The sequence below is a fragment of the Lycium barbarum genome, chromosome 3 (genome assembly GCF_019175385.1).
Source record: "Lycium barbarum isolate Lr01 chromosome 3, ASM1917538v2, whole genome shotgun sequence".
Lineage (NCBI taxonomy): Eukaryota > Viridiplantae > Streptophyta > Magnoliopsida > Solanales > Solanaceae > Lycium > Lycium barbarum.
Window position 1 is genome coordinate 21,003,399 of NC_083339.1, and position 16,163 is coordinate 21,019,561.

At 31.2% G+C, this 16,163-nt stretch overlaps 1 protein-coding gene and 1 long non-coding RNA gene across 2 annotated transcripts; both read left to right on the plus strand.

Annotated features, from left to right (window-relative positions):
* Positions 1–1,895: 1,895 nt before the first annotated feature.
* On the plus strand, positions 1,896–4,479 carry LOC132630710 (transcription factor DIVARICATA-like). Its single transcript, XM_060346273.1, has 2 exons — positions 1,896–2,701; positions 3,495–4,479. The coding sequence occupies exons 1-2, from the start codon at positions 2,271–2,273 to the stop codon at positions 3,928–3,930; spliced, it is 867 nt and encodes a 288-aa protein (XP_060202256.1). The 5' UTR covers positions 1,896–2,270; the 3' UTR covers positions 3,931–4,479.
* A 2,154-nt stretch (positions 4,480–6,633) lies between these two features.
* Positions 6,634–7,705, plus strand: LOC132633799 (uncharacterized). Its single transcript, XR_009579823.1, has 2 exons — positions 6,634–6,814; positions 6,907–7,705. It is a non-coding gene; the product is annotated as an uncharacterized LOC132633799 (long non-coding RNA).
* The last annotated feature ends 8,458 nt before the right edge of the window (positions 7,706–16,163 follow it).

Consider the following 16,163-nt stretch of genomic DNA (forward strand, 5'->3'; position numbering starts at 1 on the left):
TAATATCAGTTTGTACAAGTACCGGTATGATTACGCGTAATATTATTGCTAGTTTTTCTATATTTTGAAGAATTTGCCCAAAATATCCGTAGTTATATCACCTCCAATTGACAGAGGCACGTCAAAGACAAAAATAACCAATATAACATTTACGAAAACAAGCTCTTGCCTAAACAAGGCTTAGAGAATTTTAAGCATTGCATTATACAGTACAATGTCAAACAAAGCAATGATATCCTAAATTTTACTTCAATTCTAGCCCTATTAAACACTTTACTAGGGAAAGAATTTATCGGCACTCGACGTATATAGGAAACAAAATAATTTAATCTTAGCAAATTATAAATTAAAGAAATATAATACCACTTAAACATAGTCAAATAATAAATATGTATATGAAAATACATGTGTAGTATTTATTGATTTAGTACAAATACTGAGTGTAAATGTTTCTTTTTTTAATAGATTTCACTCGATGTTCGGTAACCGCTTTAGGACCAGATTAATTCGAATTCATGTCAGGAAGATCCTCTTGAGAGCGGCGTACAGTGTTTCATTCAAAGATAACTTCATAGCAAGAGTTTATATTCGAAATTTTTAATTAAGAATGGGTCAAATACTTAGCACCTATTACAATTTTTTTTAGTGGTGAAAAGATTATTAGGAATGAAGATATACGAGGCAAGGTGCGAGTAGCCACAGTAGCGGACAAGATGCAAGAAGCGAAACTAAGATGGTTCAGGCATGTGAAGAGGAAGAGCACATATGTCCTCGAGAGGTAAAGGCAGATCGAGGTGATTAGAGCAAGAATTGAGGAGAGGTGATTAGACTCGACATGACACATATGTAGCTCACTAAGGACATGACCCTAGGTAGGAAAGCATGAAGGTCGAGAGATTACGGTCAACAGTTAGCAGGTAGTAGATCGTTTCTTCTCTTCATAATGGTAGAGCAGGGTTCTAATCTGGAGCGTTTACCTATTCCCTTACCAGTACTATTACTATTATGCTAGCATTATCTTATGATTTTCTTGAGCCAATTGTATATCATAAACACCCTCTCTACTTCACATAAGTAGGGATAAAACTTCTTGTTGTTACATACAAAGTATTTTTTTTTTCTTCACCAACAATAATAGGTTGTCTTTTTTGGGCAAGGACAGTCCAACTAGGCCACTACATGTTTCTCTCTCTCTCTCTTTAAACACCCAATAACAAGAACACAAATTTCTTTCAGCTGTAGACCCCACAAACACCATATTAGCCAATGACATCTCAAAACATTAGTAATCACTTTGGCTCTCTCTCTCTCTTTTGATTCACTTGATTTTAGTTCTTGCTTTTCTACAATAAATTTCTTTTCACTTTCAAATCTTCATTCTATAGTCTCCAGGGTGAAAAAAAAAGTGCTACTTTTACGGTCTTTCGGTATGTTAGACAAACATAAATAATTTTGGGATAAGAATATAGTACTATCTTATTCATTATTTGATTACTAATTCTGAGATAAGTTATATCAAGATAAGAAATATTATCGGGATAAATTATTCCTGCCAGATGATGAAGTAATAGTACTTAGATTAATTATCCCTCAATAAAAATTAAATGACAAAAATACCTTGAAAATTCAAAAAACCTTTGTTCTACTAAATAAGTGGAGGGTATCTTTATAGACAAACAACTACTTTGTACAAAATTATGCAATGCATGTTATTTTTAATACAACAAAATAAATAGTGAATAAGAAATGACACGAGGATTACTAATTCTAGCATAAATAATCTCAGCATAACTAATCCCAGCATAACTTATCTTCAAACCAAACGAGCCCTTAGTTCTCTAATTCATCTATATTTTGCTGTCACAGTCTCCACATAAGAGTTCATACTTTCTTCTTTTTCTATTGATAAGGTTCTCTAAGTCTTATTATTCTCTGAATTTCTAGCCTTCACTTTTAGTTTCTCAAATTACCAAATAAGTAGTTTGATCTCATAATTCACAAAACAAGATCTACTTTTTATTACAATTTCAGAATTTTCCTTGGGTTTTGGAAAGTTAGGTTGTCTTTTCTAGATTCCTCACCTCTCACTTATTGTCCAAAAAAAAAAAAAAGGACTTAAAAACCAAGATTCCCTTCCTATGCTCCTCTTATTTTTTTGATTAAATGCCACTGAAAAAACCATAAAAGACCCCTCAACTTCCCATCATTTGTCAAGAAAATCAAAAGGGGTTGTTTGGGTGGTGTTTTCCACTATACATGAACAAGAAAACATGAATAGGGAAATGGGATTTCTATCCCCTGCAACATATATCAAGAACTCAAGTTGGTTATTTGAGGAAAACAAAGGAACAAAATGGACACCTGAAGAGAACAAAGTGTTTGAAGAAGCACTTGCTTTATTTGATAAAGATACACCAGATAAATGGTATAATGTAGCAGCAATGATCCCTGGTAAAACAGTGAATGATGTGATCAAACAGTATAGAGAATTGGTAGAAGATATTAGTGATATTGAGGCAGGGTTAATACCAGTACCTGGCTATACAACTAGTAATTCTTTTACACTAGAGTGGGTCAATAATCAAGATGGTTTTCATGGATTTAAGCAATTCTATGGTCAATCTGGCAAACGGGGCCCGTCGAATCGGTCCTCTGAACATGAAAGGAAGAAAGGTGTGCCATGGACTGAGGAAGAGCACAGGTGAATTTACTTGTCATATAAACCTTTTCTATGAAAATTCTATCTAGCTCGAAGAATTAGTTTGATACTTCCTATATAAATGCTACGGAAAAAGGGGCGAATTTGTTAAAGGAATAACTATTGTAGAGGCAATCTTCTTAGTCCAAACCTTGTATTTGTATTAAAAGTCCATTGAATATGAACAAATTATTAGTTTAGGACCAATTAGCTTTGAAGGACTAGAATCGCGAACCCATAAACTTTAAATAATTGCTCTGCATCTGCTGATAGAGGATCATATTTCAGTTTTTATGCTCATCCCTACCTTTAAGTGATAAAAACTCAAAGTTTTAACTTTCAAGGTGAACATGGTCATAATGATATCTAATCTAAAAGATTTTTACATTATGGTTTTACTGCAAAGATGGTTGTAATTGAACTATGATTTCGTTTATATAATGTAGATTCTCAAACATAGCGTCATCATAGTTTTCAAAAATGTGTCCAAGATTCAGCAAGAGTGATCTGCAAAGTTACTCTTTTTTATACTATGTGAATAAGTTTTTTGCAAATTTGTGTTACAAGAGAAAGTTGGTAATATGTTTTAGTCTTGCTGGCACATTTACTTCAGGTTCCATGATCTTTAGGAATCTTTTAGTCATGATAAAGATTTATATGCCAGTAGAAAATATAAAAAAGATGGTTAACTAGTTTTTATAGTTAATTTCCATTTTCTATAGTATTGGTCTTGAATGAGTTAGAGGCATAGTAGTGAAGGATAGTTGCTGATAGTGTTTCCTATTATATTTTCCAGGCAATTTCTGTTGGGGCTGAAAAAGTATGGGAAAGGAGACTGGAGAAATATTTCACGAAATTTTGTGACCACAAGAACTCCAACTCAAGTAGCTAGCCATGCTCAGAAATACTTTATTAGGCAGCTTTCCGGCGGAAAAGATAAAAGGAGATCAAGCATACATGATATCACGGTTGTCAATCTTACGGAATCCAACTCTACTTCCTCTGAGGATCATAAATCTGCCCCTTCCCCACAAGCACAACAGCATTCGAAAATGAATGGCATGGTGAAAACACTATGTGAGTATAATTCACCAAATCAAGAATCAGACTTAACATTCAACTCATCAAGTGGTGGTCTGATTACCGCGCCCTTTTCATATGGACTCGAGCATGGAATGCATAACATTGCTCTACAAGGTCTCCCTTTTGGTAACTATAACACTATGTGTTGAGTCGGGCAAGATTCAAAGTTCAGTCCTTGTTGGTCAGGAGCAGTGAGGATTCATATCACTGTCTCCAACTTGTTTGTCAAGAAGACGATCAAAAACAGCCACTCCTTGAAAGAGATATGCTTTAGTGTTAGTTCATATTGCAACTGAAGGGGGGTTGCTCATTATTTAGGAAAACTTTAAGCTATTTTCCTTGCACTAATTGTCTGCTGTGTTTCTTCAAGTGTGAATGAGGTTGATTTAAATAGATTTGCTGACTAAGTTGGTTTTGCAACAAATACAGAAGTTCCAGGAAAAAGATTACTCAACACAATCAAGCTAATTATGAAGCTGCCAAGTTGATAAGGTCAACAAAGTTCCAGCAAATTAATATTACTTTAGAAACTTGTGCTAGCTCTAGTCATTAGTTAAAATACCATTGCAGCTAGGTGTTTAATATCTCTTTACTTTATAGTTAGTCTCAGTTATTCATTTTGCTTCTATTGCAAAGAAAGAGAAATTTATTAAAAGGCTGAATTTCGTCAGAGAAAATAAAGAAGGAACTTGTATTCAGCACTCATCTTTTTCCAATTCTTAAGTTATGTCCACCAGCAGACCTTAGTGGAGAAACTTAATTTAAGACCAAAGGTTAATTGATGACTTTGAGGCAGGTAAAAATATTGCCTCTTGCAAAGTGGAGAGCCAATAGAATAACTGTTGGGAATTCAAATTAATCGAGTTTAGTTGATTCCAACAATCGAATAGTTAAACCCTCCCCCATACCCCCACCTCTTTTTGGATTCAGTTGCACCTGCCCCAAATATGGCAATTCATCCTACACTTATTCCTAATATTTGCTGAGTCAATGTCCACTTATTGAAGTGACTCAGTGTAACATCTACCTTTTTTTGGTGGGAGTCAATTGGTAAAATACATTTTTCATGAGTTTAGCTTCTATATATTGTCATTTAACGAATTCCTATGCTATTAGGTTACTTAAGAGACAATTACAAGAAACTGTCTATAAAAGGTTAAACTAATTACCTGAAAAACACACTAATCATAAAACTAATGACCTGGAAAACACACTAATCATATAAAATTCTTTACATTTGTTAATGTATATAAGTTAGATCCTTTCTTCCATCCCACTGGACTAACAAAGCAAACCACTATAGTTCATCAAGACTTGTCATTGGTGTGAAAGTGATGACTTTTTCTTCAAGATAATGCCCTCTACTTAACAAGAAGGCAATAAGTTTTGTCATTCGATTTTCTCCCATTTATTTAGTGGTCGTTTGGTTTAAGGTATAACATAGTTTATGCCGGTACTAATTTTTATACCACGTTTGGTATAAGGTATAGATTTATCCCGGGATTATTTTATACCTTGTACCAAACGTGATATAAAAATTAGTGTTGGAATAACTCAACTTATACCTTCTTAACCCACTTATACTGGGATTATTTTATACCATCTTTCAGATGGTATAAAATAATACCAACAGATGGTATAAATTAGTCCCGGGATCACAATCCCGGGACTATTTTGACCTCAAACCAAACGACCACTTAGAGTATAAGTTGCTTGCTCTAAAGTGCATGGAAGTTGGAACCACTGTTGTTTATTGAGGCTCTTCATGAAGCTTTTCTGACTCATCATAATTATATCAGTTGATTTGCACATTTCAGATTCCTATGTGTTAGTAAGAATATACTTCCCCAAGTGGGAATATTTTATCATATACTTGGTTTTCCAAAAATGAATTAATAAGGTGGAGAAGAATTCTTTCCTAATGAAGTGGATTTGGGAATTAAGATCAAATAATCTAATGATGAGTTAATATTAAAATAAAAGGGGCATTAGTGATAGTCCAAGATTAGTAAACACTAACTAAAAAGCACTTTTGACATGTTTTATTAAATTGTACTATAGTCTGCTATTTTATCCACAATCCAAGCACCAAACCCTTCATGTGTTTTACCATATTCTTCAGACTATTCTTTTGTGAAATGATTATCAAGAACTTGAAATCATAAGATGTCAGATAAAAAGTTCATTTACTTGTTTTGTTGTCCTGCTCTGTTACTGTTAATTTTGTGGGCTCTTCTCCCTCATCACATAGCTCTTGAGGAAGTAATGAATCTATGAAGCTAGAATTTAGACGTAATTATCAAGAACTTGCTTTTTACACTTATATGTATATGGCTTGACCCGAAATATTGAGTTGTACTGAATACGCGAACCCATTGTTGGATCCGCAACCAGGGTTGTAGGCTTGTAGCTAAGGGTGAAACCCCGTACCCTGAAAAATTATATAGATATACAAGATTAAAATTATTTTTTTTATGTATATATATAATAGTAGATGTTCATTTTCTTATCTTCGCACTTTCCGCAATTATTTCAATTGGAGTTGCTAGTTGGTAGTACTACTATGACAATTTGCTTATGGAATAATCATGAAAATCTTAATGCCCACCAACATGTTCTCCTCATTATATTTTTGGTCCCCTCCATTAGCCAAAGAATTTAAGGCAACATGAGCATAATATGACAACTCATATGAGTTTTTCCGGTAAATGACAAAAATGCCCCACTATTTCCTTTTTCTAAAGTGCCTTTTTTGCTAGTTGAATAGGATAGCACTTTGCCACTTTATTCTTAATTGATATAATTCTCTTAGATATATTAAGACCACATACCTTGTCTCTCAACCCACAGGTTTGGTGCTTTTATATTCCTTTAGCCCTTTTCCAACTAGATTCTGATACCTTGCTTCATTTTGATTTCAGGAACAGTGCACTTTGTGTATATCAAATAAGGATCAGCTAAAATCGCAGCTGTGTGTGGCCTAACGGTCATTGGAATTAGTGAAAGTCACGGGAAATCAAAATTTAGATTCCAGTAAGTACAAAAAATTCTAGATGATTTCTTTTCACTTATCTAAGCATTGATGTAGGAAGTTATCTAATATATTTTCTAATGAAATATAACAGGTACCAGTGAAATAGTTGAGATGTGACAAAGCTAGTCATTCACCGCTATTATGAAAGAAAGAAAAGGAGGATCTAAAAGGAGTAAAAGCACAATTGACTAACTTATTTTTAGACTAACAAACATTTCTCTGTTGTGCTTCTTTATAGGCCCACAGATATATATATGAGGAAATACTCCATCCAAGCTTTTGATACACATACCAAATAGAAGGCTGAAAAGAAGACAGAAAGTGGAGGGGTTAGATTATATTATCATGAGCACTCAATTGAGTCCAAACAAATTTGATAATAGACATGCCAAAAGGATTTGTAAAAGGGTAACAAACTTAATATTTTATGCACTGTGACAAAGACTACTCATTGCAAATGAGTAATTGCAGAAAATAATATTAACCAAAAGAGTATGTAGCTGTCAAGAAATATCAAATCCGTACAATGAGCTGCTAGTTGTTAATCTGAGCTGGAAATGAGAGGATCCCCTTGTCGTGTCTTTCTCCTGTTTAAGATTCTCTGGTCCTAGAGATTTGATATCAATGGTTAGAGCACAACACGTGATATGTAAGTTTTCCTGATGTGCTAAGTTTTGTAAGTCTCGTAACGAGCGCAACCCTCCTATTTAATTGTCATTTTTTAGTTTGGAACCCTGAATAGACCGTCAATGATATAGCCATAGGAAGATGAGGATGACTTCTGTTGACAGAGGCGGACCCAGGATTTTGAGTTCGGGGGTGCTGGATTCAGGAATTTTGAGTTCGGGGGTGCTCTATTAACTATTTATATATGTTTCCTTTATATTTTCTATACAGTTATACACTCCGTAACTGAATTTAATGGGTGCCGGAGCACCCAAAAATTCTACATAGGTCCGCCCCTGTCTGTTGATATAACCTTGCTAAATGATTCCCCATCAGAAGCAGAGAGCAGAATATTGATACTTGTTTGATTCTAAATATTTGATTTGAGTTTTTTCTAAAAAATTGTAAATATCATTGCATTGCATATTTAAGTAAGGGCGTCAAGGAAATATTCGAAAGCGGGAGGAGCTATCAAGACTCGGCAATTACCTTCTACCACACATCAAAATTTTCTATTATTAATTCATTTTATAATGACTGGAGCTTGAATTAAATTAGAGAGCCATATAGGAATTCTACTTTATCATGCGGACAAAACACTGATATTTAAGTGAAAAAAAATAAAATACATGTCCATTGTTCATCGAGTTTAAACTATGCACCAGTTGACCCTTAGAGATTTCTTGGTTATTAATTAAGAAAACATATCAGTTATTCTTCGTAGATATACTCACTGGGAAAGAAATCTGAAAAAGATAACAATTATGTGTGAGAAAAGAAAAAAAGAAAAACAAAGTGATGATTGGTTGGATCATTTCTCCTATAAAGACTCGTTAAGTTGTTTGGTTGTACTAAAACTTAACTGAATTTTACCATAAAGCAAGGGAATTCCTGTTTTTTCTTTAGTCCACATGAAAGCAGCTCGTCTAATATATAACCTGTATAAAATTCCAGTTGATGTTGCAAGTCACGTAGAGAAAAGCAAAATTGTACTAGTTGATATTGACAGAAACACTATAAAAATACCGTCCAAAATTGTCATTCGATCCCAATACTTTTAATTAAGTAATAAAAGGTGCTCAAAAGTTGACAATGAAAGATACCTCTATGAATGCTCTTATATCTACAAGCAGGGAAAACATCAATACTTATTTGCTCTAAGCAAAAAAGCAATAAAATTACAGAAATGACTTTTGAGTGAACTGAAAGTAGAAGAAACAATTTCTATTAATGGAGATCAATGAATTACTACTAGTTTGGACTTTGGAGTTTCCAGACTCCTTGGAAGTACCACTAAACCATGCAATTATGTACTGACAGGGGAATAAATGTACACTGGCATTAGTTACTCATCATACTCCCTCCCATCCATATTATATGGTATTTTAATTTTTTGTATTTGGTTAGAAATAAATAATCTTTTACATAATTAAGAAGGTATTACTTATTTTTTTTTCCAAATATATCTTTATTTAGATAAGTAAATTTTTACATAACGAAAAAATCATATTAAATTGTTATTGTTTAATTAAGGGTAATCTAGTGAAAACACTTCTTATTTTCTAGGGGTGAGTGATTTCTTAAGGGGCGTGTCTAAGTTAAACACGCCATATAATATGAATCGGATGGAGTAGTACAAACCGATGCAAATAGAGCTTATGTACTTTCATGTACCAAAATATCCTTTGCATCTTAATTGTAATCTTAAGCATGTCACATGAGATGTTGAAATTAGAAAATTACTAAATCGAAAGTAACATTCTTTTCTTAAACAGACTTTATAGAAAAGTAAGACACATATTAAAATAGAGGGAGTAACAAATATTAAATTACAAAGTCATAATTAAAAATTATAATGAGTTTAGTGTTAAAAATTTGAAAATTGAACAATCAAGTTTAGCTTTTGGTTCAGCCTCTAAGTATAGATTACATTGAGTTGACTGCTAGTTCGCTTAAAAAAAACAAACAAAAAATATCATGTATAAATATATACTTGATCACATGCCAGAAATTAAGATTTGTTTGGCCATAGATTTTGGGAGCATATTTTGAACATTTGTTTTCAAATTTTTGTTTGGCCATAAAATTTTGATATATTTTGAAAACAAATCTTCAAATTCCCAAATTCTGGCTCAAACCTGTTTTTGGGTCAAGATCTATGTTTTGGCTTTTTCAAAACTTTTAAAAACTACACCAAACTTTTATATTTTATATAAAAAAAACTCTAGTTATGACCCAATTAATCCTATCTACCATGTTCCTCCATTAAAGTCGTATCTACCATGTTTAATGCAGTCTCTTCTATAAAGTGAAGATTGTTCGTACAATGTGGAAAATTATATTAAAAAATAGCTAATTACTACCACAGTTTGTTTTTTTCTTGCACAGATGGATCTTGGTATTGTAATTTGAATTGTAGTGGCTTGTAAGTGTGTTATTAGCAATTATTATTAAAATAGTTGCATAATTTGGAATTAGCAAGTATGTATGTTTTGTATGGTTGGATATTCTTGATAAATATGTTTTGTATGGTTGGGTACTCTTGATAGTTTTTAGAAGTTATGGGTATAAATAATTTCATGTTTTCCAAAATTAAAAGTGAAATATGTTTTAAAAAATTATGACCAAACACATTTACAAAACTTGAAAAATTTCACCCAAGTCAAGTTTTTCAATTTTTTTTTTTTTTTTTTATGGCCAAATGCTAGCTGAGAAGAACAAATGAGAACAGACATATAAATTTGCTAGCAGAGGAAAGGAACTTCTTTTGTCTATTAATTTCTCTCTTTTACTTGCCTTTCCCAAATTATGGCTCCCTTTTCATTCATTAGTGCTCCAAAAAGAAAAAGAAAAGGAAGTTAATTGGCTTAGAAATTTCCAGAAAAGGGATGATTGAGACTCGAAAGAAAAAACTAACAACTCATAGAATGTCCATTGACTCCTGTCATATCACTAACCACTTAGCCCATCAAGAGTCCATAACCTAAATGACCCAATAAAAAATAAATTGAATCAAAATATTCCAATTTTTTTTTTATTAAAGTACCTTTAACGCATATTTTTTATGCATTATGTAAAAATGTGTTAACGTTGCCCGTTTACATCCGTTACCCAAACTTAAAAAAAAAAATATAAAAAAATTACATAACGCAGCATTTTGCTGTGCTATGCTGAGTCCTTTAAGAATAGATTGTGTTATGATAATTAACCAAACTTGTCTACTTCTATTCTAACTTTCACTTTTTTAGTTTTACTTTTAATATCCTATAGAATTTTGTTAAATTTAATATTCTAAATATTAGTTAAAGTTTTAAATGTTACTACAATTTTATCCAACATTGAAATATATTTTCAAGAAAAATTTTAATTTTCAAATGGCATAAAAGGCGATCAACATTTTGAGGATATTTTTGTCGTTCAATATTTAGCGTTTCAACATTCATGTTAATTAATTTTAGAATTTTTTATAAAATAAAAGAAAGTAAGACACTTAAATTGGTGTGGAGGGGATATTATTTTTCTTAACCATAAGCTAAATCTTATATATATATATATATATATATATATATTTAAATAATTATAATTATTTTCTATAAAAGAAAGTAATACACTTAAATTGATATCGAAGAGATATTGTTGTTCCTAAGCATAAGCTAGGTATTATATTTTTGATGTCTTAGAAATGATTATAATTATTTATAAATACTATATTTTCGGTTGCCTTAAAATATAATTATAATTATTTTCTAAAAAGAAAAGTAAGACACTTAAATTGATACGAAGGGGATATTATCTTTCGTAAGCATGATCTAAGTCTTATATTTTTGGTTGTCTTAGAAAATGATTATGATTATTTTTTTTTAAAAAAAATGTAAGACACTTAAATTGATACGAAGATGATATTATTTTCTTAAGCATAAGCTAAAACTTACATGTTTGGTTATCTTAAAAAATAATTATAATTATTTTTTATAATAAAAGTAAGACACTTAAATTGACACCGAGAGATATTATTTTTTCGAAGCATATGCTAAGACAGATATTGTTTTTCTGAAGCTTATGCTAAGTGTTATATTTTTCTTATCTTAGAAAATGATTATAATTATTTTCTGAATATTATTTTTGGTTGCCTTAAAAAATAATTATAATTATTTTCTAAAAAAGAAAGTAAGACACTTAATTTGATACGAAGGGGATATTATTTTTCGTAAGCATAAGCTATGTCTTATATTTTTGGTTGTCTTAGAAAATGATTAGTGTCTTACTTTCTTACGAAAATATAACAACAAAAAAATAATACTTAGCTGATGCTTTGAAAAAATAATATCTCTCGGTGTCAATTTAAGTGTCTTACTTTTCTTATAAAAAATAATTATAATTATTTTTGAAGATAACCAAACATGTAAGTTTTAGCTTATGCTTAAGAAAATAATATCATCTTCGTATCAATTTAAGTGTCTTACATTTTTTTTTAAAATAATCATAATCATTTACTAAGACAACCAAAAATATAAGACTTAGATCATGCTTACGAAAGATAATATCCTCTTCGTATCAATTTAGGTGTCTTAATTTTCTTTTTAGAAAATAATTATAATTATATTTTAAGGCAACCGAAAATATAGTATTTATAAATAATTATAATCATTTCTAAGAAAACAAAAATAGAATACCTAGCTTATGCTTAGGAACAATAATATCTCTTCGGTATCAATTTAAGTGTATTACTTTCTTTTATAGAAAATAATGATAATTATTTAAAAAATATATACTTATATATAAGATTTAGCTTATGCTTAAGAAAAATAATATCCCCTCCACACCAATTTAAGTGTCTTACTTTCTTTTATTTTATAAAAATTTCTAAAATTAATTAACATGAATGTTGAAACGCTAAATATTGAACGACAAAAATATCCTCAAAATGTTGATCGCCTTTTATGCCCTTTGAAAATTAATTTTTTTCTTGAAAATGTATTTCAATGTTGGATAAAACTGTAGTAACATTTAAAACTTTAACTAATATTTAGAATATTAAATTTAACAAAATTCTATAGGATATTAGAAGTAAAACTAAAAAAGTGAAAGTTAGAATAGAAGTAGACAAGTTTGCTTAATTATCATAACACAATCTATTCTTAAAGCACTCAGCATAGCGCAGCAAAAATGCTGCGTTATGTAATTTTTTTTTTTTTTTAAAGGTCGGGTAACGGATGTAAACGGGCAACGTTAACACATTTTTACATAAAGCATAAAAACATGTGTTAAAGGTACTTTGGTAACATTTTTTTTTTCGTGTGGTATTTTGGTTCAATTCGTTTTTTATTGGGTCATTTAGGTTCCGGACTCGCCCATCAAAACCTACACTAAGATAGAAAAAGTGATTGTAGACAAACTTATAAATTTATACTTGTTCACGTCCTCCTAATGTTGCTATAGCAACAGAGGTCTAATTAATGTTGCTTAACTCGTTCAGCAATTATAGGATCACTTACCACCCAGGGTATAGTGAGATAGTTGGAAATTGTCCACTCTTAATTAATACTCCCTTAGTCCCCTATTAGTTGTTCTGTTTCGTTTTTTGAGAGTCAAGTTGACTAATTTTTAGAGCTAAATTGATTAGATCACTTCAATATTTTGAAATTATAATTTAGATATTCAAAAACTACACGAAAAGTATTGCAAATTGCAATTCTTCTCATATTAATATGATGAAGAAATATATATCAAAATGTTGGTCAAAATTTATATAGTTTGAGTTTTAAAAAAGAAAAGTGAACAAGTAATATAACACGGAGGCAGTGGCAGAGCCACATAGAGCATTTGAACCCCTCGGCGGAAAAAACACTGTTTTTACAAGGTTAAAATATTTTTTATGTATATATAGTAGATGTTGAACCCCCTTAGGCATCTTCGTATGTTTACCTTTTTATATTTTGCACCTCTCGATGGAAATTCTGGCTCCGCCACTACACGGAGGGAGTAAGATGCTATAGGTTTGAGTCCTAAGAATAGACAACTTCTTGATAAAAAGGAACATTATACCCTCTTGGAAATTTGGCATCGTATCACAACCTACCCTAATAACCAAACTAGGCTATCCGACAATCTAGCTCAAACTAGCGCCTACTCTCTCTCTCTCTCTCTCTTCGGATAGTTCCTTCAATTTCTCTCCAATCGTTCTCATTATACTCGTATGATAAACGCTCTTTTGAGGTTGTAATCTTCAATATTTTTATGGGGTTTTCAGAGTTTTGGTTGCTGAAATTGTATAACTTTCGATATGATGCTATTTGGCTTTATTGGAAACATTTTAAGTAGTTTAAATATCAATTTTGGAGGCACTTGAAAATAATTTGAGACAAATTTGAGATGATTAAAACTCGAGGTATGATTCTATTCGTGAATCTCCCATGTTTATATATGTCACTTTATATCACCCCCGTACATCTGTTTATCTCCTCTATATAACGTTTATCAATAAAAATATGATACCAATCCGTGCATATCACCCATATATCTGTATCTCTCATCTATATCACGGATAACAATGAAATTCTTCGTGTAATATATACTGATATACATTATATACATATGTCTCATTGACACGAACCTTCTAAACTCGTGATATGGAATATCTTCTGCAATCTATTTCGTTTGGATGCAAGTTCCTCAAATTTTTCTGGAGGGAAATTCTATAATTGTTAATTTCAAAATATGAAAATTGATACTCAGCTTGCATAATTTTTAAGGTCTTTAATGGCAGAATCAAATTTACCTTATTCGATTTTTTCTAGAATTAGAGGTTTTATGTTTTTTAGTGTATTGGATGACCGTATACGTTACTATTTTAGCGGGAATACATATTTGAAGCGTGGAATCAGGAGGAGAATCTTCTGCTCCAATTATCTCGCCCGTTTTGGTGAGATTTGGCTATACAATGTCAATTTTTTTAGGCTCCAATTGCTAAGTTTAAATTTTTGGCCAAAATATGTGAATAGTGTTGGCCTGTTGGGTATATTGTATACAGATGCCAATGTTTCTATCCTCTTGGTGAGCCCACCTAATGTGAATCTGGATTAGTCTATCAATTGAATTGCAAATACCAAATGCTCAATTCTAAGACTTTCTTGGGAAGCCAAGTACATATCCATTTCCTTCCTAAGCTAGAACTGGCCCTTTGTTTTTTTGTTTTTTGGTCAGCAATAACATACTTTAAACTGAATGAATGATCAGCAAAAATAAAATTGTAGGAAAGTGATGAAATTGGCCTAAATCAAGCTGCAACATCATTTTAAGAAAGTGTCTTAAGTGAATATTGAGAATAATGAAAAACATTGTGCACTTACCAACCAGAAACTTGTTATTTCATTTGTTATCCATTACTCTTAGAGATAAAAATCAAAAGTAAAGTGTGTAATAAACAAAACAAAATATCAAAAACCACCTTTTTTTACGTTTCAAAACTTTTGTAATGCTTAAAGAAATTAGTTAGGACAACATATGTAGTTGGGCGTATTATTGGTTACTCTCTCTCTCATTTTATGTGGCACACTTTTCATTTTAATTTATCATAAAAAAAAAATGTTACATTTTTATATTTTGAAACCGTTTAACTTTAAACTTCTCATCTTAACATTAATGAGATATTTTATGGTCACATAAATATTTTGACTTGTTTTAGATAGATTTTACTTGTTTTTTCTTTAATTTCTGTCTTAAACTCTATGCCGAGTAAACAATGATATATAAATTTGAAAAGAACAGAGTATTTTCTAACGATTGGAAATATCAAAAGTAAAATACTTGATAACATGTAGAGTATTGTACTCCACAACCAGAAAATAGCCTTTGAAATTCTTCCAGCCTACATATGAAACTAAATCTTATGTCATCTTGAATAATAATAATAATAATAATAATAATAATAATAATAATAATAATAATAATAATAATGTGAAATTTTAATTTGTAGCCCATCTGAATTATATCTTACTTATAAGTTACAACCTATTTGGGTTTTTCCGGGTGTAAAGTTTCTAAGAGACAAACAAAGGAGTTTGATACTAATGGTAAAGTAATAACCATTTCTGGTTATTAAATCATAATTTTGGGTGGGCATTTTACTTCTCTCAAGTAGTATTCACAAATGAAATATGTTAAAAACCATCAAAATATATAAATAATAGAAGTTTCATGGTTAGTAGCTAGGAAATCAAGTCAAGTTGCAAGATATTTACCATAACGGCTAAGATTGCTCCAATATAGCTCATTCTTTTTCTTTTTTGGTTTAACAATGACTGAACACTTGCCACCAAGGCTTTGGTTCGATTGTAAGGACAAAGCACATAATATCTGAGTTAGTTGCACGACACATGTTCAAATTCTGTAGTTCTATTTCAGAAAAAACACGTTAGTATCATAAGTCACATAAATCAAAAATAGATGAAAGAAAGATGTAAACTCAAAGAATCCTTACTCCTCAATGCTTTAGCCTTCCTTTTGATCTTTGTAGGTCAAAGTCCCTTGAAAAATATAGTTTGCGTGTAGTGTGTTGGAATGCACTTCGACGAAAACACTCTTAACAAAAATAATCTCGGACTAGGGAGAAATTGCACAAACACGGTGTCAGTGTGGCCACAATGTGTGGCGTGTTTTGTCAAGCCGCATCTTTAGAGAGTA

What these genes read in the sequence shown, in the direction of transcription:
- LOC132630710 (XM_060346273.1), top strand. Translation starts at nt 2,271, where the DNA reads ATGAATAGGGAAATGGGATTTCTATCCCCTGCAACATATATCAAGAAC. An exon ending in TGGACTGAGGAAGAGCACAG is followed by an intron (nt 2,702 to 3,494) that starts GTGAATTTACTT and finishes TATATTTTCCAG; the next exon opens with GCAATTTCTGTTGGGGCTGA.